The sequence below is a fragment of the Hakea prostrata genome, chromosome 9 (genome assembly GCF_041222555.1).
Source record: "Hakea prostrata isolate BN-2017 chromosome 9, UWA_Hpros_2, whole genome shotgun sequence".
Classification (NCBI taxonomy): domain Eukaryota; kingdom Viridiplantae; phylum Streptophyta; class Magnoliopsida; order Proteales; family Proteaceae; genus Hakea; species Hakea prostrata.
Window position 1 is genome coordinate 61862575 of NC_142608.1, and position 26363 is coordinate 61888937.

At 36.8% G+C, this 26363-nt stretch overlaps 3 protein-coding genes and 1 pseudogene across 3 annotated transcripts; 2 read left to right on the forward strand and 2 right to left on the reverse strand.

Annotated features, from left to right (window-relative positions):
* The first annotated feature begins 660 nt into the window (after nucleotides 1-660).
* On the forward strand, nucleotides 661-3132 carry LOC149006019 (LOB domain-containing protein 4-like). Its single transcript, XM_089168493.1, has 2 exons — nucleotides 661-1093; nucleotides 2495-3132. The coding sequence occupies exons 1-2, from the start codon at nucleotides 917-919 to the stop codon at nucleotides 2819-2821; spliced, it is 504 nt and encodes a 167-aa protein (XP_089024619.1). The 5' UTR covers nucleotides 661-916; the 3' UTR covers nucleotides 2822-3132.
* Nucleotides 3133-14496: 11364 nt separating this feature from the next.
* ASML2 (activator of spomin::LUC2) lies at nucleotides 14497-15739 on the reverse strand. Its single transcript, XM_089167632.1, has 4 exons — nucleotides 15386-15739; nucleotides 15139-15282; nucleotides 14901-15053; nucleotides 14497-14771 (listed from the first exon to the last, which is right to left on the reverse strand). Exons 1-4 carry the CDS (start codon nucleotides 15695-15697, stop codon nucleotides 14661-14663), a joined length of 720 nt encoding a protein of 239 aa, XP_089023758.1. The 5' UTR covers nucleotides 15698-15739; the 3' UTR covers nucleotides 14497-14660.
* Nucleotides 15740-20758: 5019 nt separating this feature from the next.
* On the reverse strand, nucleotides 20759-22103 carry LOC149006021 (photosystem I reaction center subunit III, chloroplastic pseudogene; annotated as a pseudogene).
* Nucleotides 22104-23424: 1321 nt separating this feature from the next.
* LOC149006022 (disease resistance protein RPM1-like) lies at nucleotides 23425-26349 on the forward strand. Its single transcript, XM_089169125.1, is given in 2 exon segments — nucleotides 23425-25017; nucleotides 25020-26349. Coding segments are annotated over 2 exon segments (2760 nt in total). The 5' UTR covers nucleotides 23425-23450; the 3' UTR covers nucleotides 26213-26349.
* Nucleotides 26350-26363: the final 14 nt, after the last annotated feature.

Here is a 26363-nt window from a genome sequence, read left to right on the forward strand (position 1 = left end):
AGACATTGATCTAGCTGATACCCAAGATTATGACCGAATTGTAATCAATGTGGACATCTTACCAGAGGAATTAAATCTACATTTTAGTCTAAATTAAGAAATTGAATATATTTAGGTTTCATTATTGACCTTTATATATTTTGTCCATTTTCTTCAGTTGGGGCTAAGAACATTTTATACTATATGGAAACATTAACTATATACACTGAATGAAGATGAACCTTAAAAGACTAGCAGATTAAACCCTTTTTCTTCCCAAGAAAACAAACAAGAGTAGCCTTGTCAAGCAAGCCTTACGGAGGTAAACCAAGTTGAATTGAACCAAAGGCAAATAAAAGGAAGGAAATAGTAGGAAAAAGAAGAAAAAGAAAAGTCTAACAGAGGGAAATATTATTATACTTAGAAATAAATTAACAATGGAAGATCCATTGCATGGTATCTTTTGGGGAAAATAATAAATACAAAGTAGAAGAAATTATATTGAACAATATAATAAATTGGTTACAACATAAGATCTTGTCAATAGCGATGGATTTGTCTAGCAATCTAAAGTCCTTTTGTAGGACCCACATAGATCCTCTCCAAAATAGTTATATAATACCTATCAAGCCATCACTCTTTCCCCCCTCCACTCCTCAGTCTCTTCTATTCTTCCTTTTCTTCCTTTTCTTCCTTTTCTTCCTCTACTATCTTCTTTATTGTTAATTCTAATTTTCTTGTTTCTTTGTTCCCCTCTCTGTTCTACACCTGTAGTATCTTCTTCTCCACCTTCCACTAAAATCCACTAGTACTGCTACCACCACTATTACTACTTACCCAGTACTGCAATTTTCTGTCTTTCTAAAGGCACAGTGCTCTACACTGGTAGGATAAGCCATTCTGTATAGAAGAGATCTTGACTGCCCTTTTAGACAACATGAAGGAGGCAGGCAGGAAACAAGGGGCAGCATCACCTTGTGCTGCCTGCAAGCTTCTTAGAAGGAGGTGTGCCCAAGATTGTGTCTTTGCCCCTTACTTCCCAGCTGATGAGCCACAGAAGTTTGCTAATGTCCACAAGGTGTTTGGTGCTAGCAATGTCAACAAGATGTTACAGGTTCAGCTTACTTTCTCTCTCTAGACATTAATGCATAATTGGCAATTTTATGATAATGGACCTTTTATATTATATTCTTTTCTTCTCTGGCTAATACTGGATTCTCTCTCTCTCTCTCTCTCTCTGTGTGTGTGTGTGTGTGTCTGTCTCTGTATTAATAATGGGTCTTTCAGATTATGTTGATCTGGGTTTATTTTAGTGAATGCAGGGCTGTATCACTCTGTCTGACATGGTTTTTAGGGATGGCTGTCTATGTATGACAATGTATCTTTCAGTATTTTGGTACTTCGGAATTTCTTCATATGGGTCTCTGAATTAAGAGCACAGTAGGACCATGGATCACTAAATCGAAATAGGAAGAACTATAGCTAAGTGATCTAAGCCTAATAGTACTGGGAATACCAAATTTCTACTATTTGCTAGAAGACTAATACAATGACTTACAAAGCTGTTGATGTGACCATAGCAGACTGTGGTTCTCTTTCTACTTGCCTTTGAAATTACACAAACATGTAGTAGTTAAACCAAAGAAGCATAAATCTCACTTCCCATTAGTTGAATTTTGGTACCAAATTCCTACTTTCTTTTATATTCACTGTTCACCATCAGAATTCTCAATTGAGCCTCCCTGATCTGTCAAAAGTTAGTCTCTTGGAGAAAATGCACTCGAGATAAGATTTCCCTTTATAATTGCTTAAGAAAGCAGAGATCCTTCTGTGTCTTAAGTCATTTCAAACACCTCAAATAGTTCCATTCTCACTTTTATGATAAAAATATGAGAGCTACTTTCCAAAGGAAAGAATGGTGGAGGGCTTCTCTGCTTTTAATACATCAGGGTGATTCCTTCCATGCATAAAAGTGACTTGTATCTACCATTTTGATCATAGTTGAAGGTATCTTCAGGGGTTCTAGAATGGCTTATATTCTACTTTGGTAGTTTGATCCGTTTAAGGAGATAAACAAAAGGTTATATCAACTGATTTTGATCCAAAAAATGAATAGATTTCTACTTTTCCACTATTGCAACTTCTTTTACAAAGAAAAAAAGAGGCAAATGTTTAACCTTTTATGTAAATTTTCAAAAAGAAGTGCTAATGGATCACTTGAATTGTCTCTTTAGAAATGGGACCTCAATGATAGAGACTTGTTCCCTTAATAAGTCCAAAGCAGAGGTTGATACCATGTAACTGACAGAAAAGTTAAAAGTGTTATTAGGGTTTGCACTTTAAGTTAAATTATAATGATGTAATCATTACATCAGCTCCGATGTCATTCTTAGATTAAGGCTAGGACCTAAATCCTACATGAAATTTCCAATGAGATCATCTATTTGTTTTGCTAATTATGGCATGGATGGTATGGTTACTAGACCTAATTCTGTTGGGTTGGGATACTTTGCAGGAATTACCAGCACACCAACGTGGTGATGCTGTCAGTAGCATGGTTTACGAAGCAAATGCAAGGGTTAGAGATCCTGTATATGGTTGTGTGGGTGCCATTTCATCACTACAGCAACAGGTTGATGTCCTTCAAACCCAGTTAGCCTTAGCACAGGCTGAGGTGGTCCAAATGAGAATGCAACAGGCAGCTTCGACATCAAATCTCACTGGAAATTCAAGTGATAGTGCCTCTCCATCATCAAAGTTAATGAACCAACATAACAAATCTTTCTTTGCTATGGATATGGTTGATCAGACCAATATAGGGGAGTCGTTGTGGTCATGTTAGTATAGGAGCAAGTCATCTTTCTACACTACTATTGGCTTTTCTTTTTCCTTCTCCTTCTTCTTCTTGGATTGCCTTTTTTTACTTGGAATTCCCTTTTTTTTCTCACCCCCCAGATCTCATATACTTCCTTACAATACTTTTCCTTGTGACAGTGATCCTATTAGTAGTATCATATAACAATATTGTAAATATATTTAACATGGACATGAGGTATTACATAGCTACTGTAAGTGAAGATTTTCCTTGGGAGTTTTGTTGTATCTCCATTACTTTGTGGTGATGGTTTTTCTCTATTAAGGGATGATTTTACTATTGATACCTATGCAAATAAGTTTTGTGTTTGTAATGATTCTCAGAATAGATTATGAAAGAATTGGGTTCAGAATGCTTTCTCAACCTAGAGTCTATTCTTCTTCTTCTACTACTATTGATACCTATGCAAATAAGTGTTGTGTTTGTAATGATTCTCAGAATAGATTATGAAAGAATTGGGTTCAGAATGCTTTCTCAACTTAGAGTCTATTCTTCTTCTTCTTCTCTCTCTATTTTTGTTTATTTATTTATTTATTTTTTTTTTTTTTGGGGGTGGGGTGGGGTGTTTGGTTTATAGGTAGAACTAGAAGTCCCTTTATCCTTAATTTCTAAGAACAACTTGATAAGTCAACAAAAACACAACCCATTTAGTCTACGTTTTATTTAGTAGGTTTGGATTAGGTTCGGATTGATAACTAGTCAATACAAATTTAACTGTTTTTCAAATTGCTCAGGTACTCCAAAAATAGGCCTTTAAACATTGACGCAGCATCTTTTGAACTTTGAAAACTAAGGATATCCTAAAGTTGGACTTTCATTGGACACATTAATCCAATCTATTGATGAATATCATTAAACCATCATTTTTTTGAATCCCAAAACTGTGCTTTGATTTATATGAGATTGTCTAAATACCCTTATGAAAAATAGGGAAAAAGAAAGAGAATGGGTGAGAGGAAAATTAGGTTTTTTCAAATAGAAATGCTTCAGTGTTGCCTTAACACCATGCAACCTATGGTCCAGATAGAAACTTGTAGTTGAAATGAAATCTCGAGCACTCGTTTTGCCTCCTTTCGCATAAATGAACGTCTTTTTGATAATTTTAACTATAAAATGAGTGGTGGAGATTTCGTCTTAACCACAAGTTTTGATCTTGACCGTAGGTTGGATGGTATTGTGCATTTATTACGCAACACCCAAGCAAAGTTCATTTTCAAACCACCACCCCCCCCCCCCCCAAACATGGATTGGGAAACCCATTCCGGGGATAAGAATTCGGCGGTTCAAACAAAGAAAAGCCCTGGTTATCGGGGATTAGAGTAGTGTGAGTTTTGGTCAAAATACTGTGTTGGATTAAAAATTCTAATTACGGGGTTGGTCCAAGTGGTAAGCAGCTTGGTTTGCTTAAACAAGGTTATCGAATCCTTGTGGATGCAAAAAATCCCCGTTGGGAGACTCACCCACCACAGCCAGGGTAAGAATTGGAGGCAAACCACCGGTTTATAAACCGGGGTAGGCAAACCCAAAAAAAAAAATAAAAATAAACAAATAAAAATAAAATAAAAATAAAAATCTCTCTAGTGAATGTAGGCATGGTTTTGTCGAACTAAGTCAAATTCCTCATATGTGTGTTGCTTGCATTCTTCTTCATTTATGGTTGTGCATCTGTATCCCCAATAATTGGTATTAAAACCATTATAATGGAATTAAAATGTGTTTTCCAAAGATAATATGGAATGTCATTGTTTAAAGGCCTCTGTTTTTTAGGTGCGGACACGTAGGTTGCTCTCTAGAAAATGATTGGATGATTTTTCAAGGGGCCAACGTTTCGGTCCTTATATTATAGAGTTGGCCAAGCCCGGTAATTCACAACCACTCAACGATTTTCTCTCATATTTTGAAGGGGAAAGATCAGAAAATTGCTTGTAATCAAATCAAACATTGTGATGTGTTTAACTGATGGGGATTGATTAGATCTGACTTACACCGAGTGAACCTGCTTGTCTGGTTAACACTGGAATCAAATCGAAAGGAAAGAACAAGAAGGACCCATGAAGAATGATAGGTGAAAGAAAACTAATTATATCTGGTTGGTGAGCTCTCTTATTCTGCAAGAAATTGTTATACCAAATCTGTAAGGTTCTCTTTTTTAAGATTTCCGATTTTGGATTCACTGCTAGCTGTATTAATGTCCAACTCGTTTTGGCATTGAACCATCAATCAAAGAGGAAGGTGCAATAAGGTGCCTTAACCATAATTTAGGTTGGATTGATCTTTGTAGCCCGGCCCAAAAGTCATGAACCCATTATTGGTTGGTCCAAAGAAAGAAAAATTTTGTAGCCACTCATTTTAGTTGATTTACTCCCTCACCTAATGCTCTGAAATTGCAATAGAAAGACTCAAAAACTTGAAACCATATGATACAAGAAATTATGTATTATCTGACTACTTACAATTCCTATCACTTTTTCTCCTAGTTGCAATTTTTCTTTATTATTATTTTAAGTATATATGTATTATTTTGCATTCATCTCTAGATGACATTTTGTTAATTTTACTAGAATTTTGAACTAACATTCCTTGTTTATTTTGGAGTAACTTTGGAAATTAAGATGTGTAGAGTCCTTTAAGCATACAATGATTCATGGACTAACTTATGTAATCGCAATTGGCAAATAATGAAGCATTGCATTTCTATAGGAATGGTGTTGGGGATAGTGTTTCTTATGAGTTGAGATCATGAACCTCACGGGTAGAGAATTGTGCTCAATTCCACCACTTTTTTTTCTCTGAGCATTGACAAGGTGAACCCAAAGATATGCCTCCTCATAAACGTGTGGTGGAGAGGTATAAGCATGATAAATTCCTTTGACCTCACGGGTAGAAGATCCCCCAAATCGTTCCTTATAGTCCAAATGCAATTTGAAGCAAATAATGTATATTCCTTTTGGATTCCTCAAAATATAAAGAAAATATTGATCGAGGATAAAGCTAGTCTTTACGATTCAAAAATGGAGTTGAGTGTGTTGGGGAAGTGTATGTTGTTTGTTCGGGGCGCACACCCCCCTTTTTCTTCTTTTTTTTTTAATTTTTTATAATTTGGTCTAAAAGGTTCATCGCGGAAGCAACCGAAGATTTCCTAGCACCACCCTCGCATTATCTTTGAGTTATTCCCTCGTGAGGAAGACTTTGTTCCCATCATTTGCAATATGGTCTAACATTTCCTTGACCTCGGAATCCATGGCCTCATGAAGAGAATATTGTGAAGGTCTTTACCATTCTACCAACCTTGAGTGTATATTATTTTATTAGACCGAGCTAGACTCTTTTCAGGCTAGGGTAAATCTCAACATGTCTCCTTTTTTTTATAGTTCTTTTTAAATTCTAGGGGCTTTGCGGTTCTAGCTAGACAATAATCTGATTTGAAAAAATAAATAACAGGTGATTGACAATAAAGGTAAACTTAGTACCAAAGATTTTCGCATAAGTAGAACCCAAGAAAACAATTTTCCTAAGCAACCTTACCCTCAGCAATTTTTTGCTTTGAAGTTATTCCCATATCTTGATCTTGGACTACTACAACTATGATTCACCGATCATTTCACCAAGAATTGACAATAGAGGGATTGACATTTACAGCATAACATTTCCTTTCTTGTATCCATGGAATGGCTTAAGGAAAAGCATGAATGTAGCCATTAGAGTACATCATGATCCAAGAGAAAACTTGGCGATGGAACATCACTTCTTTCCTTTTTATCTCTAAACAGAAGGTATGATTTCCTTTCCCATCCAACAAATAGAGTAGGTCAAAGTTCTAGAAAACTAACCACAAAAGTCATTAGCAAAAGCTCCGACTGCTTCAGAGAAACTATAGATTTTCTTTTCTTGATCTCCTTATCTTGAAAATATCGTTTGACAAATGATGAATCATTAAACTACTAGTAAATTCTCACCGAAAGGCGATAAAATAATTGACTAATTGAGCGTTCCATCAGTAATTAGGTTTCAACTTTCAATCACCAAATTTAGCTAGCGATTGATAGAGAAATGGTTCCCTCAGTTTTCTGCTAAGTCCTGTTGATCATGATCATCACCGACAAATCTATCTGCAAGTCCTTTTGATCGATCATCAGTTGGATTTGAATTGATAAAAGCGTTTACTGCCTTTTTAAGAGGATCAAGAACCACACAGTGGTCAGTTCTGTTGCACCAGTGAAGTCCTCGATACTAACATTATCTGATAAACTATTTATCTTGTGAGAATAAAACTAAAGCTGTTTGTGGACCTCTAGAGTTCTTATATTCAGTTTCTAAAATTAATACGTTTGACATATTTTGATGGGATTCAAATGACCTGATATCTTTCGAAGTGGAAGTGCAGGGATAAAGCCTCGTGATACAATACCACCTGACCCAATAGATCAATTTATTTCATTGTGATTTGTGAGATTTGAGGATTTTTAATTTAGGGTTTTGGGTTAAAATTTATACTGTTCTTCTCCTTTTGAAAGATTTTGATTGTTGTCTTCTATGGTATATGGTGAAAATTCTTTTATTTTGCTCGTAGATGTGTAAATCTGTATTGTCTTGACTTATTTCTATTCTATTTGGTGATTTTTTGATGTTCATCTTTGTAAAAACTCTCATTTGAAAGATAATTTTCATCTTTTTTGGGATAAACTTTGAAAGATAATTTTCAACACCTATATTCTTGCATCAACTATATTCACCTACACTGTAGAGGCTAATGTTCATGATAAGAAGAATGCTATATTCACTTTAGTATAGTGGTTTCTTACGAACGAAGGAATGTGTGCTTGTGACCCCCTTATGGCAATCCTTTATCAGGAAAATGATGAGAAAGAAATAATAAATAAGTATATGAAGACTGATGATAAGACACCTCTTTATCTTTCTTTTGCCATGTTCAGGTTGACTATCAATTGTAGAAATTTTGAAATTCCTAAGCCATATTTGGACTAGTAATCCAAAATAATAGGAAATCAAACTAGCTGTTGTTATCAGTAGCATGTACAAATTTGTTTCCTCCATGCCACTTTTCTAGGTCAATTTGAGGGTTTTAGAATGTTTACATTTGGTAGGGTTTGATTTGGACCAAACATGTAGCATATGAAATTGGAAATTTTCCTATTGCAAGAATTTAAAAGAGAGGCAAATATATATATATATATATATATGACCTAGAGAGAGAGGTTGCCTCTTTGAGATTTCAAACATGTCATACCTCTAATTTTCCAGTGTTTTTTCATGGTCTCCAAGTAATAGAGAGAAAGAGTAATTAATCTCAAGTTTAAAGAAACTTCCATCTTGACTTTAGTTAATTCTAACTTCAGACTCTTTTGGAACTCTTCTACTCTCCTCTCTATATAATCATAATTTTCATATTTTAATGCCCTTCGATTCAAGACCGTTAAGGATAATAATGGTCTTTTGCAGTCTGAGGGCAAATCATGAAAATCACAATCAACCCTAGCAGAATCTAGGGTTGCCTTAGCCACCACTATTCCATGCGTGCAAGGCTTCAAGAACTCCACTCAAACTTAACTACCTCCATGCGTGCAAGACTTCAAGAACCATACTCAAACTCAACTAATCAAGAGACTCCAACAAATTACATCTTATCCACAAATGGGTCAGACTCAGAGTTGCACTCAAACACACAAGAGACATGTTTCATACCAAACACAAATAGATAACTTTAGTAATTCAAACTCTAGAGTTAGAGTCCAAGATTAATGTTGAGCAAGAATCTTATAACTGTAAATATATAATACGTATTACAGTCAATCTTAAAGAAACTGGATTGACTTTATTAGCATATGCTTCTTGCCCTAAAAAGTTTTGGATGCATGCCTTTGAAATTGTAGCTTTTCTAATTTATCGTTTGCCTATTCCAGTGCTGAAAATTCCTCTCCATATTTCAAATTGTTTAAAGTTCAGCCTAATTATGACTCTTTGAGGATTTTTTGTTGTGCATGTTATCCATGTTTGAGACCGTATAATAAATACAGGTTGGAATTTTGGTCTAAACTACATGTCTTCTTGGGATACAGTTCTCGAAATAAATGATACAAGTGTTTTAATCTTATTACTAGAAAACTCCTTATTTCTCAACATGTTGTATTTGACGAAAGAAGATTACTTTTCCTTGCTACTGAGGTAACTCCCTCCCCTACCCCACCACTTCCCTCCATTTTAGGGCCTCCACCTTTAGTGGGAAACCCTACCCCCATTCCCTCAATTTTAGGAGCCCCACCTCAACTGAACTCTCCTAGAGAATCCTTCACCCCTACTTCTCCCATTGAGTCTCACACCTCCTCCCCTGTGGCCTCTTCTCTTAGTCCCACGTTTCTAGGGTTTCCCCCACCCCCTTGGCTAAATCCTCTCCCTCCTCACCTCCTTGGCCAAGTCTCTCTCTCCTGTTCATCTAGTTGTTGACCTACCCTTTGACTCTCAGACCACTCTACCACCCATCACTTCCCAACCTTCACAAAACACTCATCCCATGATCATTAGATCAAAAATAAACCCTAGGGATCTTCTTACCCAAATTAATCACACCCACTTTAAACCTACTTCCTTTACTATTGCCAACAAATACCCTCACTGGCGGAAGGCTATGGATGAAGAATTCACTACACTTTTGAATAATGGTACTTGGTCTCTTGTTCCTCCTTCTCATAATGTCATTGGATGTAAATAGGTTTTTCGATTCAAGCGAAAGGCAAATGGTTCTATTGAAAGATACAAAGCCCGCTTAGTGGCTAAGGTTTTTAATCAACAAGAAGGCCTTGACTATCATGAAACCTTTAGCCCGGTTGTCAAACCAACTATCATTTGGCAAGTCTTGGCTCTTGCAGTTTTACGGTCTTGATCTATTCACCAACTGGATATTCAAAATGCCTTCCTTCATGGGTTTTTGCATGAAACTGTATATATGAAACAACCACCTGGCTTCACTAACTCCCTTCATCCTAACCATGTTTGCAAACTTCACTGGTCTCTTTATGGTTTAAAAAAGGCTCCTCATGCTTGGTTCAACCGACTTACCTCCTTTCTTGTTGAATATGGGTTTATTGGCTCTAAAATTGACACATCTTTATTTATTTTTCGTGGATCTATTGGTAGTATATGTTTATTCTATTATATGTCGATGATATTATTCTGATGCTTTATTGGCCTAATTCCTCAGTAATCTTGGCTATGTTTTTGCCCTAAAGGACTTGGGCTTTCTTTATTATATTCTGGGCATGTCTGTCACTCGATCTCATGATGGCTTCATCTCTCTCAACATCAGTATATTCAAGATCTTCTTAAGGGACAAATATGTCTGCTTGCAAACCAGTCTCTACTCTTGCCTCCACCACTGACAAACTCAGTAAGTTTACAGGTGAATTAATGGTGGATCCTACTCTCTATCGGAGCATCGTTGGTGCTCTTCAGTATGCAACTATGACTCGGCCTAATATTTAATTTGCAGTCAATAAAGTTTGTCAATTCATGCACTCTTCCACTGTTGATCATTGGTCTGCCATCAAGAGCATCTTACACTACCTACAAGGAACTTTCTCTAATGGCTTTTTTATTAATCATCGATCTTTAAATTCTTTATATGCTTTCTCTGATGTTGACTAAGCCGGTTGTCCTGATGATTGAAAATATACTGGTGGTTACGCTATCTTTTTGGGTTGCAATCTTATCTCTTGGAGTTCTAAGAAGCAACAAACTGTAGCTCGCTCTAGTACTAAGGCAGAATATCGAGCCCTAGCTAATGTGGCTGCTGAACTCACTTGGTTACAATCTTTGTTAACATAGTTAATGGTTTATCTGCCTTCTACTCCTATTCTTTGGTGTGATAATGAAGGGGCTACATATCTTACAGCCTGTCTTCCATGCACGGACTAAATACGTGGAGATTGATTTTCATTTTGTTTGGGATAAGGTTGCCAAGATCCAAGTTCAGTATCTAATTACTAAGGATCAGCTTGCAGATATCTTCACAAAGCCTCTATCGCATCAACGGTTTAGTACTCTTTTGTTCAACCTCAAGGTCTCATCTCTGCCCTTGAGTTTGAGGGGGCGTGTTAAAGAGAATAATGGTCTTTCATAGTCTGAGGGCAAAACATGAAAATCACTAGCAACCCTAGCCGAATCTAGGGTTGCCCTAGCCACCACTACTCCATGCGTGCAAAGCTTCAAGAACTCCACTCAAACTCAACTACCTCCATGCGTGCAAGACTTCAAGAACTAGACTCAAACTCAACTACTCAAAAGACTCCAGCAGACTACATCTTATCCACAAGTGGATCAAACTCAGAGTTGCACTCAAACACACAAGAGACATAGTTTATACCAAACACAAATAGATAACTTGAGTAATTCAAACTCTAGAGTTAGAGTCCCAAGATTAATGTTGAACATGACTCTTGTAACTATAAATACATAATATGAACTACAAGCAATCTTAAGAAAGCAAGTCATATTTCCGTAGACGTAAGTTGCAGAGATCAACCGAACCATGTAAAAATGAGTCTCTCTCTCTCAATCACCCAAAATGTGTCTCTCTGACCGTAACTCATGGCTCTTAACAAAGACTAAACTATGATTAGAAAATTTTCCTATCATAAATATGAAAAGAATAATTATATGTTCAATCCCTAGCTAGATAAAACCTAAGAGTTGAATTTATCGAAAACATAAGGATTTTCCTTGTTGAAAAATAATTGTTCTAGAGCTGGTCATAAAATAAAATTCTTTATTTATCATTCCAAGAATATATTGATGCTGGAGTAGTACCAAAAGCCCAACAAAATAGCCCACTAGGTCAAAAAACCTAAAGAAAACATCTAGAAACAGTAAGTCACTGCATATTCAGTAGTTTCGGATCAACTTTGAATTCAAATCTGTGTGAATATAGAAGGAACTAGCACGATATTTTTAGATAGATGGAAAGCTCTAAAAGTCTATTTTTAATGCAACAAACAATGGGTCATTTGCTTTTCTTAGAGGAAGTTGGTGAAGCGGTCTAATCTACTTATCTAGACGAGAATCCTAGCTCTACTCCGTTCTCAAGGCCACTTCTCCACTTTCAATTACATTGGCACTAGCATATCTTAAGGACATACTAACTCTTCATACTTTCAATGTCTTGTAATTGCCATTTATAGTTTTAAAGAGTCATTATTTGTTGTAAAGATTATCTAGTCAAATTAGGTGATCATTTTCAAGGGTTTTTGAAAATTGCCTAAGCATAGGAGGATGTTCCAATGCACTTCTATTTAAGTTTTCTATTGTGAATGAATTTGACAAGTTATTGGAATAAAATTGAGTTTGGCCTTTGGCTTTTGGAGAAGGAGTTCTTCTAGTTTTGCTCGTTCATTGGGTCGATTTCCTGGTGAATGTCCTATCTTGGGTATTCACTTGTGTTACCTCCTACTTTTCTAATCTTTCCGACATCATATATATCCCATTTATTACTCATTAATTTATTTTTATTGATGAAATTCTATATTCATTAACATTGGAATATGGAATTTTACATGTTCAAAAAAGTATTCCATTTTTTGTTTTATAATGAAAAAAATATTAGAAAAGTTTTCTAACATTTAAAACTTTTACTTTCATGAAGTAAAATCCACCTTAGAGGATTTTTCAGGTAAAATATTATGTCAAGATAAATGAAGTCTATATGTTTCCAGTTTCAAATACTAAAAAAAAAAAACTTTAAAAAATAATAATAAAAATAAAAGAAGGAAAGAAAAGGAAAAGCTTTTATTCTCATGACAACAAACAATTTGTATATTTGTATAAGAATATTTCCGTCTTGTTTCTCAATAAACGTACAAACAAAAGTTAGTTTATTCTACATTAGATACTATTTCCAAGTCCACGATTTGATCACCAGAAGAAGAAAAACTTATTTAACCTATATCTAGTAATAATATTCAAAAGAAAATATATCAATTGTCATTTTTTATTATTTTTAGGAAAATTCAATGATGCAATTATCTTTTATGTTATATTCAATACTTTTGAACTATAGGGACTAGCTAGCATGCCCTACATCTGATGCCTTTTTTTTTTCTTTTCTTTTCTTTTCTTTTCTCTCTCTCTCTCTCCTACTGTTGCAGGTGTTTCAAATCAAAAAAAAAATCGCCTGACTGACTTCCTTGCATCAGGCTTTAAAATTGTTTCAAAGTTTGGTGGAGTTCACCATCTCATTTTGTTGTAAATCTTACAATCTCAATTTCTTTCCATGCCAAAAAAGTTTGGAAGAGAGCACCAAGGAAGTTCCACCAAAAGTGGTCAAGAAAAAGAAAGTATAGAACATTGCCATGTGGGTTATTAGTAAAGGGTAGGAGAAGAACAACACAAGAGGTTGCGTAAGAATTACAACCTGAAGAGGAAGATACTTGTAACTTTTATAGTGTAACAAAAAAAAATTTCCCCCAGATAGTATGACAATTCACTGAACAAGAAGAGATATATACATGACTGACTTGCAACCATATATTGTTAACGAAATAAATCTCATTATACCATAACTAAAAACAATTTTACTGAACTACCTAAATTGCATGTCTGTGATTCTTTTAATTTCTTCTGCAAAACTGGAGAGTTAGCTTATTAATTGCAAGATAAGAGAGGGGCCATTAAAAAGCCTTTTTGAGGTACCAACGAAGTTACCATGTGGGAGATTCCATAGTTAACAGTACCATTATCATAACATATGCTTTTAGGGATAAGGTTATGGTAGCATCATGTCCCACTTCCATGTAATTTATGCGACATCAGATCAATGGCTCCAGAAACCCTAATTACACTTATCTTTGCCATTTTATTGGTTGAGAGGCTTGAGACATGATTTGATCTTCATATCTGTATAATACTATTTTGGATTGTTCTTGTTTGGCTCTGGTTGTACTTGGGTTTCTTAGAGGAATAGAATAAGATAAGAAGAACTACATCCTTTGACAATTCTTAGCATCTTTCTTTCAAGTGAAATAATTGAGACCTAAGGAATAGTTTCTCCTTTATTGTTTATACCTTCGATTGATGTTGCCCAGTAGAGAAAAATCTTGTATCTTCGATCCCTTTTTGAAGTACAAAAGTTTTAGGTTCTCATAGGCTTCACCATGCATATGGGTTAGCAGATTCGGGCTCTTCACACTGCAAACCTTATGGATCCACTCCATATATTTCACAAGACACATAATGAACTAGTAGAGTGAGTTTCAGTCGAGAAATATTCTTCTTATGACACAAGTTTAAGACATGCATACCTTATAACCTTCATATCAGTATTACAAGAAAGCATGAGCCCAAGCATTTGGTGCTTCATTCTATGACTTTAGATCTATTCCCCCAACTTCACCCGGTTAGTAGTTCCAGATTCTTTACACTACAAGCCATGTAGACCTACTTCATATATTTCAATTGTTATAAGTTTAGTTTAGTCGAGAAATAGTCTCTCTATTATTATAACCTTTATATTGGAATACACAAGCACGAGCTTATGCATTAGATACTTTTTTTAGTACATGCAAGCAGTGCAACATATTATAACCTTCATATTGGAATACACAAGCACGAGTTCATGCATTAGATACTTTTTCAGTGTCTGCAAGCATTGCAACATACTCTAAAACAAAATATGTTATTCTAGTACTTATGATTAATATTTCTAATCATTAACAAATACAATCACTCTTGGAATATCAAATGTATCCCAGTTTGATTAAGGAACTAGAGAAAGACAGCAATTATCTCTCTCATGAGAGTTCTAACTCCAATTTCCATTTGACACTATCTCCCCAAGGCTATCAGTGAAAATGGGTAAGTACATGAAACTTGCCACAGCCTCTTGCATCCATTCCTCCCCTTTAAGATCGATCTGCAAACACAACCCAGTTGCAGAAAAAGTTTGATCAAAATGGTCACTTGGTCATCAAAGAATAGTCATCAAACATGAGTATAAAAAAAATACGCTTCTTCCTATATGTGGAAGGGGGGAAAAAAGTACCTGTTCACCGTCATCACAGCCTCCTACTTCATATCCACAGTTGCTGCTTTGCATGACTGGGGCTTCTTGGCATGCTTCATTCAATTCACTGTTCCTCGCAAACCTCCCTCGAACTCGAACCCTCCTATCGGCTAAGGTTTTTCGACAAGCATACTGTAATGTATATCTAAATTAATCACTCTTTGCTTAACATGCTAAGGATTTTAATTTCTGAGGAAAATTAATCTCTGGAGCTTACCTTAATGGTTTTGTTGAAGTTCCTTCTAGTTTTCTTCTTCAAGTACTTGAGTATTCGTTTCTTCCTTTCTTCCACTGTGTATCGACCAACTTTTACATTTGATTCATCTTCTGTCGCTGATGAACATGAATTGTCTTGAACTCCCTAAAAAAATTAAAAGGATCAATAACTAGAAGAAGCAATAACAAACACATCCGTGTTCATGATCCAATAATTCCACAGAGATTAAGGCCGTGGAGATCTATACCAAAGCACAGACAGGCTTGAAATCTGAGATCAGTTGTCTATATCCAGCTTCAGATCCTATATGAAATTGATGTAGACCACCATGTTCGGTGACATCTAGAGCTGGAACACCGAGCTGTTCTTGGTATGACAGCCCCAGTAATGGTGATATGGTGTAAGTTTCAGGCTTGATTGCTTCGTTTCCAAAGAAGGGAAAGGTTTCTTCCCCCAGCATTACGTCGCCGGCTACATTTTGCACCGGAATGTAAGGCAAGGTCCCACAGAATCCAGTGGAGAAAGTATAGTCAGAATAAAATTCAGGAGCTGAAGCCATTGAAGACAGAAATTAAAGTTGTGTTGGTTTGTGTTTATTTTGTGGATGGGTCAGAAGTTTTCCTGTATGTGTGTGAGGGTCTTGGCAGGAAATATATATAGGCTATGGAAATAACTATTATGCATGGTTTACTATAGTTGTGCTATGGTGGGTCCTTGGGGCATAATTAGGTCCTTGTGAAGCTTTTGTAGCCAAGACACCCATTCACTGGTTAGGGTTCCCCAACCATTAGCTTTCTGTAACGTTGGGCAGCAACTTGTGTACCAGTACTGTTAATGGCTTAAGCATCACTAATCCACATTATTAACCATTTGCTAGCTTTGTTTAGCCTACATAAGGATAGATGTTCAAGACATTCTGGGAATCACTCATCTAGAGGCCATCATAGAACCTATAGTACAGAGGGTTTCTAGTTTACAAGCCCTAATGCATGCAAACCATTTTTTAAGAGGTGGACGTGCTTCTAGCGTAGTGGTCCTCAAGGACGAACCATGATTTAACATTGGGGGGGTCAAATGATGAAATGATATGAAAAGAGGGTAAAGTACCAGTATTTCACACATAGAATTGAAAGAGGGCCAAATGGATCTTTCTAGGGAAATTTCAAAAGATCAGAAACAGACGTGGGGTCAAGTGCTGATATTTTACATCTGGAAAGAGGACTAGATAGATTTCTCTAAGCAATTTAAGAAAAAATCGAGGGAGAGGAGGCCATGGCCCCCTTGGCTCTAGGGTAGTTCTGCCTCTAGTGATCTTGCTACATAGAGATGGTAGATAAAACCACCACTATGAAGGTCTTAGATTTTAACATCTATCTCTCTACACCTCCTCCTCTTCTTTCGATTCCTTTCCACATCCCTAGGCCTATAGACACCTGATCTTTGTAACTGATTAGATGATGAATCAAAGAATACTGTTAAAGTAGATGGCTTAAGCTACAGACCACAGTACTGGATCCACTTGCTTGTCTAGATCGAATCAGGGCAGTCTTTCACAAAAGGGCTTTAGTGAGCTGCTTATGCTACTGCTTGTTGGGATAAAAGTGAAGCTCTTTTTAGTGATTGACAACCCCAACACCGCCCCCCCCCCCCCCTCTTTTCTAATAGATCATTTCTTTTTTGACCCAGGTCAAGGGATTCTCCCTATAGCAGAAAAAGCGCCTATTACATCAATCAACCATTTGTACATAGGGTAGAAATATAAGCTAAGTGTAGAGGAAAAAAATTTATACTACTGAAGTAAAAACTGTTTTTTCCTTTCTTTTTAAAAAAAAAAAAAAACAAAACAAAACAAAGAAACCTTTTTACATTTAAACATAGGAAGCTTAAAGATTTAAATGAAAAAAAGATAAAAATAAATAAATAAAGAAACCCTAAGAAGACAGGTTTGGTGGCATTGAGGACTCATAACTTAAGAGAGTATTATGTGATTGTGTAGTCTTTTTATTAGCACAAAATCAATGAGAGTATACACATAAGATATTGGTGAATTGAATTTTTATACCTGACTTTAAAGATAAGCTACATTGACATATTTTAGTAGGTGATCCAAATAACTCAACACGTGGGATCTGAAATGAAAGTAGAGGGCTTGCATCAATAGGCCGACCTATTTACGCAATTAAAATCTATAAATATGTAGCCGATGTTCTCCTATTTGACCATTGTAAGATGATATTTTCCCCTTATGGTGTTGAATGTCATTCTAGCTAATTGCTTGAAATATCTTCATTATAATCTTCATCATACATAGTGAAAGCTTTTCTTCTTTGTTTGTTTATTTAGTACCGTGTTAATGTATGAACGATGTTAAAATTTTGTGTTTTCTCAATTTATTTGTATTTATGTTCGTAATATTTTAGTATTCTCTCTAATAGATATGGTATTAGTGAAGAAAATCAATTTGTATTTTCTCATGTTGGAATGTAAAAGCAAATACAACTAGGCAGCATTAGTTTTTCACCCTAAAATTTTAACGAACTTAAAAAAGAACAACAAATCTATGATGAGACCTTCTAAATATTTTTAGAATCTAACACATGGGTTGCTAGATTTTGGGCTGAGACTTGCACTACAATCAGTATCCCTTGCAGCTTTGAAGCCACTTTGAGAGTCTAGGTTGAAATGACTCGCATTTTGAAGTTCCTAGGTGAAATGACATTTATAGTCACCTCAGATAGAGGTTTTATCCTTGCCCAAAAAAAAATGATAGAGGTTTGATCAAAGATGTTAACCAAAGTAATGAATTATCAAACCTGAACCAAAAACTGACCCGGTTTGGTTGCTGGTTGATCCAGTATGAGTCAATTGATTTGAGCATAAACCGGGATTTTAATTTGTCGCTATTATGGATAAAATTACCTATCTACCGGTTCATATCAGGTCAGCCAGCGGTCTAGTCATTTATCAATATTGGGTTACATATCATGCTCAGATTAAATCATGACCATCAAATGAGAACTAAATATCCGACGGATCAAATGAAACCAAGGCAAGGTCAAATGTCTATAAGTACAAGAAATATGAACACAGAGGTAAGACACTTCATTTGAGACAACCCCGCCTGCAACTCTCCCGTTTTCTAGTCTTTTGAACCTAGGGTTTCTAGGAATTCTAGTTTTTTTTTCATTCAACAGCACTCAACTGACTTGATCGTCGGAGACAGAACGCCGATCAAGCAGATTGGCTCCGTTTCTAACGTTCTTTTTCAGGTTATTTGCAAGCAATTGAAGATCTAACTAGTTCGGATCAAAACAATCTCGTTTGGTGCAATCGACTATCTTGAAAGATTCAACACCAACACTTGCATTAGATGGTTTGACCATTAATTTTCCTGGTTGATGCAAATTTAGATGCAGATTTAGTAACTAGGTTCAAAAGTTTACGGATTAATTTGGGCATGTTGAAGGTTGGCCCGAATGATACTAAACAGCTAGACCAGATGGTTGGACCATGGGTGTTATGAGAGCTGTTCAAGTATGTCTTGTGGTAAAACACAAGCTTCATTACTAAACAATCCCTAATCAAATTGATTTGTTCAGTTCTATCACTTAGAGATTATGACAAATTAAAGTTTCAATAAAAGGGTCATGGGGAGAAGGGCAGTTTGATTCTTGGAGCACCAAAATTTCTTGTTATCTAACCATTTGCTTCAAAAGGTAAAACCAAATCAGATTGGTGGAATATTTTGTTTTGAACACTTGGCATCAGGTGCTATGGGTTCACCTATAACCAGAGGAAAACACAACTGCCCTACTAACCAAACAAAACAAAATAACCCCTACGTGTCTAGCTACCTATAGGCAAAGATCACTTCTTGTGATAAGAATTTTTCTTTTCATTTCATTCACAGTTATCCAGTCAATTTAACTTCAATTCTATGCCCTTTTTTTTTCTTTTCTGTTAGAAAATTCTATGCCCTTTTTATTACTCCTTCCCTTACATCAGTATAAGGGCACCTTTGGTTTGTGTCAGGCTTTGGTTTGTGTCAGGGGACATAGATACTCTTAAGTACAGTTTTCATGTTCTTCTTTTGCTTCTAGTCGGTTGATGAAGGTTGTGTGAACTGTAGATTATTTAAACTCATAACATCTGATTTTATACATGTATAAAAAACTACAACTTAAACTCTTAATGGTCTAAACTTAACTAATTCACATGACATTCATCCAACAGCCAAAAAACAGAAGGCGTTAGGCCACTGGACATAAACGATCTAAATCATTGTACCAATTAGGGTTTCGGGTTAAATATTTGTCCCATGAACCAATGATAATTCAAGTTTGGATGAGACAGTAAACAAAAAGATAGACATTACTAGTGGTAGAACTCATCTAATTATGTGTTAATTTTTAAGACTATAGTGTTAGCCTAAGGTCAAGATATCAAAACAGTCTTCAATAAAAATTGTTGGGTTTAAACCTGTATGAGAAACCTGTTCTCTCAGAACTTACTTGTGCATTAACTTTTAGTTGATTGATTATTTATTGAAATTATAAAACCCAGCAATTGAAAATGCTATTTGTAATATAACCCATAGTTAATTTTCATGTTAGGAGGAAAGTTTGTTCCATTTGATCTACAAGAGTCAAAGAAAGAAACCCAAAGAGAAAGAGAATGCAATCCCAAGCCTGACAAGATTCCTCAAGTGGGTTTCCTCTTCACTTGAGCTCATGTGGATGCATGTTGCCCAGAAATGAATCTCAGTTCTAATTAAAAGTAGTTCTCACTTCTCAGCATAAGATCGCTACAGATTATGCTGTTGCTGCTTTCTTCTCTTCTGGAAATATTCTTACACGACAGAGGTTCTCTTGGGTTCATATCTTCATGAGCTCTGTCTAGTCTTTGTCCAACACGTACTATCCTTTAAGATGCAAGTTGGTCAAAATTTAAAAAGCCAGTCTCCGTAGAAAAGAAAGTAGATTCATTACTTAACAGACATCCTTAAGGATTAGTTATTAAATCCAATCTTAAGTACGAGGTTAAGATTTCATTAACCCAAAAAGAAAAATGAAAAAAGAATTAAACTTGATAAAACTTTCATGTGTAGCGCCAGACTCATTTAGGAATTGAAGCCTTCAAGTTGTAGCTTTACATTCAGAGTTATCATTCTTGTTCGGTTAGTTTCTTGTGTATATCATTAGGGTTTTAGGCTTATGCACAAGTTTATTTAAAGCATTATGCCCTAGGCATCGAGTTTGGAATACTCAGTTTATTGCCCTCTAACTAATCTATATAGAGAAACTAGGGTTTATAATAAATAAGATTATCCAAAAATATCACCAGCTATACATACTGCTAGATCGTAAATAATCTGATAGCCTACATTTTAAGAACATAAATTTGATTTAACTCACATCAGTGGATGTGGGTTTAGGGTTTTCATTCGGAGCAAATTCATATGCATCACCTGGATTTGCAAACTATTATGTTTATATCCCTTGAAATTATTCTCTTACAATCATGTCGGTATAGCTAACACCACTAGTTTTAAATATAAAAAGACATGTTTATCCTTATTAAACCTTTTTCTAATTGAGATAGACGTTGAAATCTAAACAGACATGAATGTGGCATCGAGAATGAATTACAATGGACTGGGCTTGGGTGTATGGACAATTTAATCATTAATGGGCTACTACATCCCCTTTATAGGGTAAATTAAAAAGACATATTTACCCTTGTCGAATCTTCTTGAAAAAGAAAAAACTGATCACTAGTGAAAAATTTATTCCCTTTTTTAATTATTTCAGTTCTCAATTCATCCTACCTCTGGATCAGTTTGCCAATCCCACAACAAATAATTGTGACCATAGAGCATTTGGTGTGAAAATAAGAAAAACCTATGTCACATATCTTAAAAGAAAGAAAAAAATTTGCATATAAGTACAAATTAAAGTTCAATTATAAAATATAATGATTTTTCCACTAACACCACCTCCCCTCTCTCCCCATGGATAAAATGGAGTTCGAAATGTATTAGATCCTCTACTTTTGAAGATCTGTTCATCATACATTTAGGAGGGTTCACCACTGGTCAATCACTGAACACTGACAAAGCAAACCCTTTCCTACATGTGTAGAGGCGTAAGAAAAAATGCTATCCTCTACGAGGGTTGAGGAACCGAAGATATATACAAAGATACCTTCTACACGACGGTGACGTCAGCATCTTCGACGACAAGATCACCGTTCAAGTATTCTCTGTAAGCTGCCACAGGCCAGATGAACCCTCTGCACAGCAATCTATTTGCCAATGGAACATCAATGATGATTTCCTTTTGGGTCGGTTTCTTTTCATCTCGGATCGCAATCAGGTAGCTCCGACCCACCCACCCGATCCACCCAGCAATGTACAAGAACAAGATCCCAGGTGTGATGAACTCACCCCAGTGCCTCTGATCACCACTCACTATCAAGTGAGGCAACCCATCTGTTCCACATAAGAGACCTTGTTTACCATAATTGTCAAACCTACGTTTGGTCTTCTCCATGGTGGCTTTGAGTGCCAATGCAGGAGCTGAATCTGGGGCATACGGTTTCATGGCTGATTCAAGTTTCTTGAGCTGTTGCTTCTCACGTTTGGCAAATTGCTTGGATTCTTTGCATGGAGTTAGTCCGGCGATGTCGGCGGAAGCCGGGAGTGGCGCCGCCACGGTGGAGGAGAGAAGAATGGAAGAGAGTGCTAGGGCTGCAGAGAAGGATTTGAGAGGTTGTGATGAAGGTGGTGGAGGTGAGGAGTCATCTGAGGTTGAGCAGAGGATGGATTTGGAGATGGTTTTGGAAGTGAAGTCGGTTTGAGGTTTGGAGATAGATTTGGTGAAGCTTGCGGGTATGGTGAGAGACATTCTTTTTTTTCCTGTTAGAGTTGCAGAGGGGGATGGCAGAGGAGACCGTGTGAGGTGTGGTTTTTAGATTTTGTGGGGATGGGAATGGAGGGGGTTGAAGATAAGAGAGGTGTTGAGTGTATGAGTTGTGTGGTATTGATTGGTTGGGGGTGTTTGGTTGTTGAGATTTCCTCTCTCTCTTCCATTATTGAATAATTCAAAAAAAAAAAATTTTCGTGGCATTGGACTGGGGAAATTGCTTGAGTGTTGCACAACACTTGTAGCGAATGATCAAGATCTCCTCGATCATCCATTTTCAAAAAGTGTGTTTCCCACACTTTTGACAAACAGATGGTCCCAACCGATCACAGCACAATGCTGCACATTAATTGTGCAACACTAAAGTCAAGCCCCTGGACTTGTGTCTGCTGACGGCCACATGAGAACTAGAAGACCAAATACAACATTGATTTACATCAAACTGAGGTGGCAATTGGAAAAATCAGGTCAGTTCACTTCAAGGTGATGGATTAGGTCAATGAAAAGAATTCAAATCCTCCACCCTGATGGGAAGAGAGTTTTACTCCCCTCATACCCTTTCACTACATGTTTGAGAGGTGGTTCGCTCTAAACATTGATAAAGCGGTCCACAAGTGGGGAGAGCTTGATCTTCCTCCTAAACATGTGGTGGAGGGGTGTGAAAGGAGCACAATCATCTACCTATAGAAGAAGAAGATCTCAACTCCAATAAAAAAAGGATACGCCCTTGAATCTTGGAGTCCAAATCTCATATGTCCAATGGATTCTTATATATAAGTTCGTCCAACTATTGAATGGATATCATCTGTAACTAGTAGGCATCATATAGAGGTAGTAAGGCTAAGGTAGTCCTCAATTCGACCTTTGTACCTCCACAGCTACAAGTTGAGGGTATTTTGGTCCTTTTAGATTTGAAATTCAAATGAGGTTAACTGTTTGAGATGGTGTTAGTTGATTTGGAACTCGGACATAATTTTTCGCACTAAAGAGACCCAACAATAATTTAGGCCTCATTAAGTGGACCATGCGTAAATTTTTCTTGGAAGATGAGCAACAGCTAGTAGCAGAACTTCTTTCTTTCTTCTTCTTCGTTGGTTCTTCAGTTGATAAGGTGGAAATGGAAACATTTGGAATGGTTCGAGGATGATTTTATAATGAAACAGAGAGAAATTAATGTAAATTGGGAGGGATGGACAGATTTTTCCTTTTCAAAACTAATAAAATGAGAACAACTTAAGTCAATGGATTGGAACATTCAATGAAGCTTCATACACGTAAATTAAGAAACCAAGTCAACGGATCCGAACCCTCAAGGAAAGTTCCTTTAAGAAACTTGTTAAAACTGGGATTTGTGGGAAGGACTTACAGAGAAGCTAAAGATCTGCAAGAATGGCTCTATTGGCAGTGAAATTTTTGTTGGAGAAGTTGGCTTTCCTCCTTCAAGGAGAAATTCAGTTGCTGGGAGGAATTCATCAAGAGGTCAATGAGATTAAGGACGAATTAGAGATCATCAGATCTTTCCTATTGGATGCTGATAGGAGAAGTGAGAGTGATTTGAGTGTAAAGACCTGGGTGAATCAAGTCAGGGATCTGGCTTATGATATGGAAGATGTCCTAGACAAGTTCATGCTTTGCCTAGCCAATGCTCATGGGAGAGGGTTCATCCATTCTGTTTCGAATCTCCTTCGTCATGTTAAGCAATTGAAAGCACGCCATGGTCTAGCAGTTCAGATTAATGATCTCAAGCGACGAGTAAAAGCCATATCCGAACGAAGAAGAGTATATGCTTTCGATAGGATCGAAGAAAGAAGCAGTGCAGATGCAACCTTGAATGGATGGCATGATTTCAAATTGTCTTCTCTTTGCATTGATGAAGCTGAGCTTGTTGGAATTGAAAAGCCTAGAGATTTACTGAATCATTGGTTGATGGAAGGTGAATCAAGGCTAACAGTTGTCTCTGTGGTAGGAATGGGAGGGTTAGGAAAGACCACACTTGTAAAGAAGGTCTATGATAGCCAAGCCATTAAGAGACACTTTGATTGCCACGCTTGGATTACCATCTCCAAGTCATTCTCAACTGGAGAGCTTCTGCACACTGCACTCAGAGGATTTCTAGAAGCAAGAAAAGAAGCAACTCCTGAAGGCTTGGACAGGATGAGTGATGAAGAATTGATTCAGGCCCTCAAGAACCATCTGTATTTAAAGAGGTATGTGATTGTTTTTGATGATATATGGAATGCTAATGCTTGGGAAGCAATAAGATATGCATTTCCTGATTGTAACTGTGAAAGTAGAATCATATTAACAACACGCGTGAGTGAGGTAGCCGCATCGATAGGAATTACAAATCATGTGTATAACCTTCAACCTCTAAATGATGAGGAAGCTTGGTCTCTGTTTTGTATGAAAGCCTTTGGATCAAACAATAGGGTGAATAGTTGTCCCCAGGAGCTGGAGGAGCTCTCTCAAAGTATCTTGAAGAAGTGTGGTGGTTTGCCACTAGCAATTGCAGCAATAGGTGGATTGCTGCTAAGGAAGGAGAAGACAGTAACAGAATGGAAAAAGGTTCACAATAGCCTTGGTTCAGAAATGAGAAATGATCATAAACTAGAGAGCCTAGGGAGAGTGCTTATGTCAGGTTACAATCACTTGCCATACTACCTTAAACATTGTTACCTGTATCTAAGTCTTTTCCCAGAGGATCACCTTATCATGAGAGACAGGTTGATCAGATTGTGGGTAGCAGAAGGATTCATAGAAGAGATACAAGGCCTCACAGCTGAAGAGGTTGCAGAGTGCTATCTTAATGAGCTCATAAGTAGGAGCTTGATTCAAGTTGTGCAGTTCGATGAGGTTAACAAGGTAAGAACTTTACGACTTCATGATCTCATGAGAGAAATTGTTCTGTTAAAGTCAAATGAAGAAAACTTTTGCAGAGTGGTTGGGGAAGAACACATGTGATACATGAGAAAGTACGCAGATTGTCAATCCATGCTACATTGAAGAACTTCTCACCTGGTACAAAATTCCCGAGCCTCCGTTCCTTGTTAGTCTTTGTGTCTAATGGATCTTCTTATTCTTTTGAACATTCATTCTTCCAAGGCTTCAAGTTTTTGAGGGTGTTGGAGTTTGAACATGCACCATTTCATGAATTTCCCATCGAACTGTTGAAACTGATTCATCTGAGGTATTTGAACTTGCGGAACACAATGATAAAAACGCTCCCAAAGTCTTTCAGGAGGCTCAGGAAGCTAGAAGTACTAGATCTTCAAGACACTGAGGTGTCCACCTTACCCTCTGGAATCTTAAAATTATCAAATCTCCGCCAAATCTGTATTTTCCATTACTGTTTTGGATCTTCAAAATTCTTTGCGACTACTCATGGAATGATTATGCCATCTGGGATAGGGAGACTGATGAATCTGGAGATCTTGTCATTCATTGAAGTGAACCGTGACAGTGATCAACTGATTGAGTTAGGAAGGTTAACACAGCTAAGGAGGTTGGGCATTTCAAAACTAAGAAGAGAAGATGGGGTGAATTTGTGCTATTCTCTGGAGAAGTTGAAGCACCTAACCTCTTTTCATGTGATTTCTGAAGATGCCCAACTTCTTCAGCTAGAATCTCTGTCATCTCCTCCACCACTGCTTCAACATCTATATCTCAAAGGTCATTTAACGACCTTGCCAGGCTGGGTTATGTCACTTCCACACCTACTTGAGTTACGATTACAGTATTCTAGACTGAATGAAGATCCACTCATGATCCTTCAAGAGTTGCCTAACTTGGTATATCTTGATCTTCGAGAAGCCTATGATGGAGAAGAACTCTGTTGCAAAGCTGGAGGCTTTCAAAGACTCACGAAATTGGGCATCCAACAACTGAAACATTTGAAGTTGGTCAGACTAGCTGAAGGGTCAATGCCTATGCTTAGAACATTAGAAATCACAGAATGTGCAGTACTGGAGATGTTACCACTTGGTGTTGAAAACCTATGCAATCTAGAAGAGCTACGTTTGTGGGATATGCCCCTTAGATTCGTGGAAAGAGTGAAAAATCCAAGAGATGATGGCTGGAAAATTCAGCACATTCCAACAATCAAGCATGCTTATGACAGTAATGGAAGCTGGCTTGTTCAAAACCTAAAATGATTTGAGAGATTCATAGATTAGTAAGTGTAGAAACAAGAAATGTATTAATATCTGCAGTAACAGCTCCCCTGAATGTTTCATCTTTTGTGAAATTACTCTCTGCAGTGGTAAAACCTCTACAAAATGGAATGTGGTAATGCAAGCCAAACCA

Coding starts and splice junctions, on each gene's coding strand:
- LOC149006019 (XM_089168493.1), top strand. CDS start 917: ATGAAGGAGGCAGGCAGGAAACAAGGGGCAGCATCACCTTGTGCTGCC. Junction 1,094..2,494: donor ATGTCAACAAGATGTTACAG/GTTCAGCTTACT, acceptor GATACTTTGCAG/GAATTACCAGCACACCAACG.
- ASML2 (XM_089167632.1), bottom strand. CDS start 15,697: ATGGCTTCAGCTCCTGAATTTTATTCTGACTATACTTTCTCCACTGGA. Junction 15,054..15,138: donor ACTTCAACAAAACCATTAAG/GTAAGCTCCAGA, acceptor TATACATTACAG/TATGCTTGTCGAAAAACCTT. Junction 14,772..14,900: donor GCTGTGATGACGGTGAACAG/GTACTTTTTTCC, acceptor TTGTGTTTGCAG/ATCGATCTTAAAGGGGAGGA.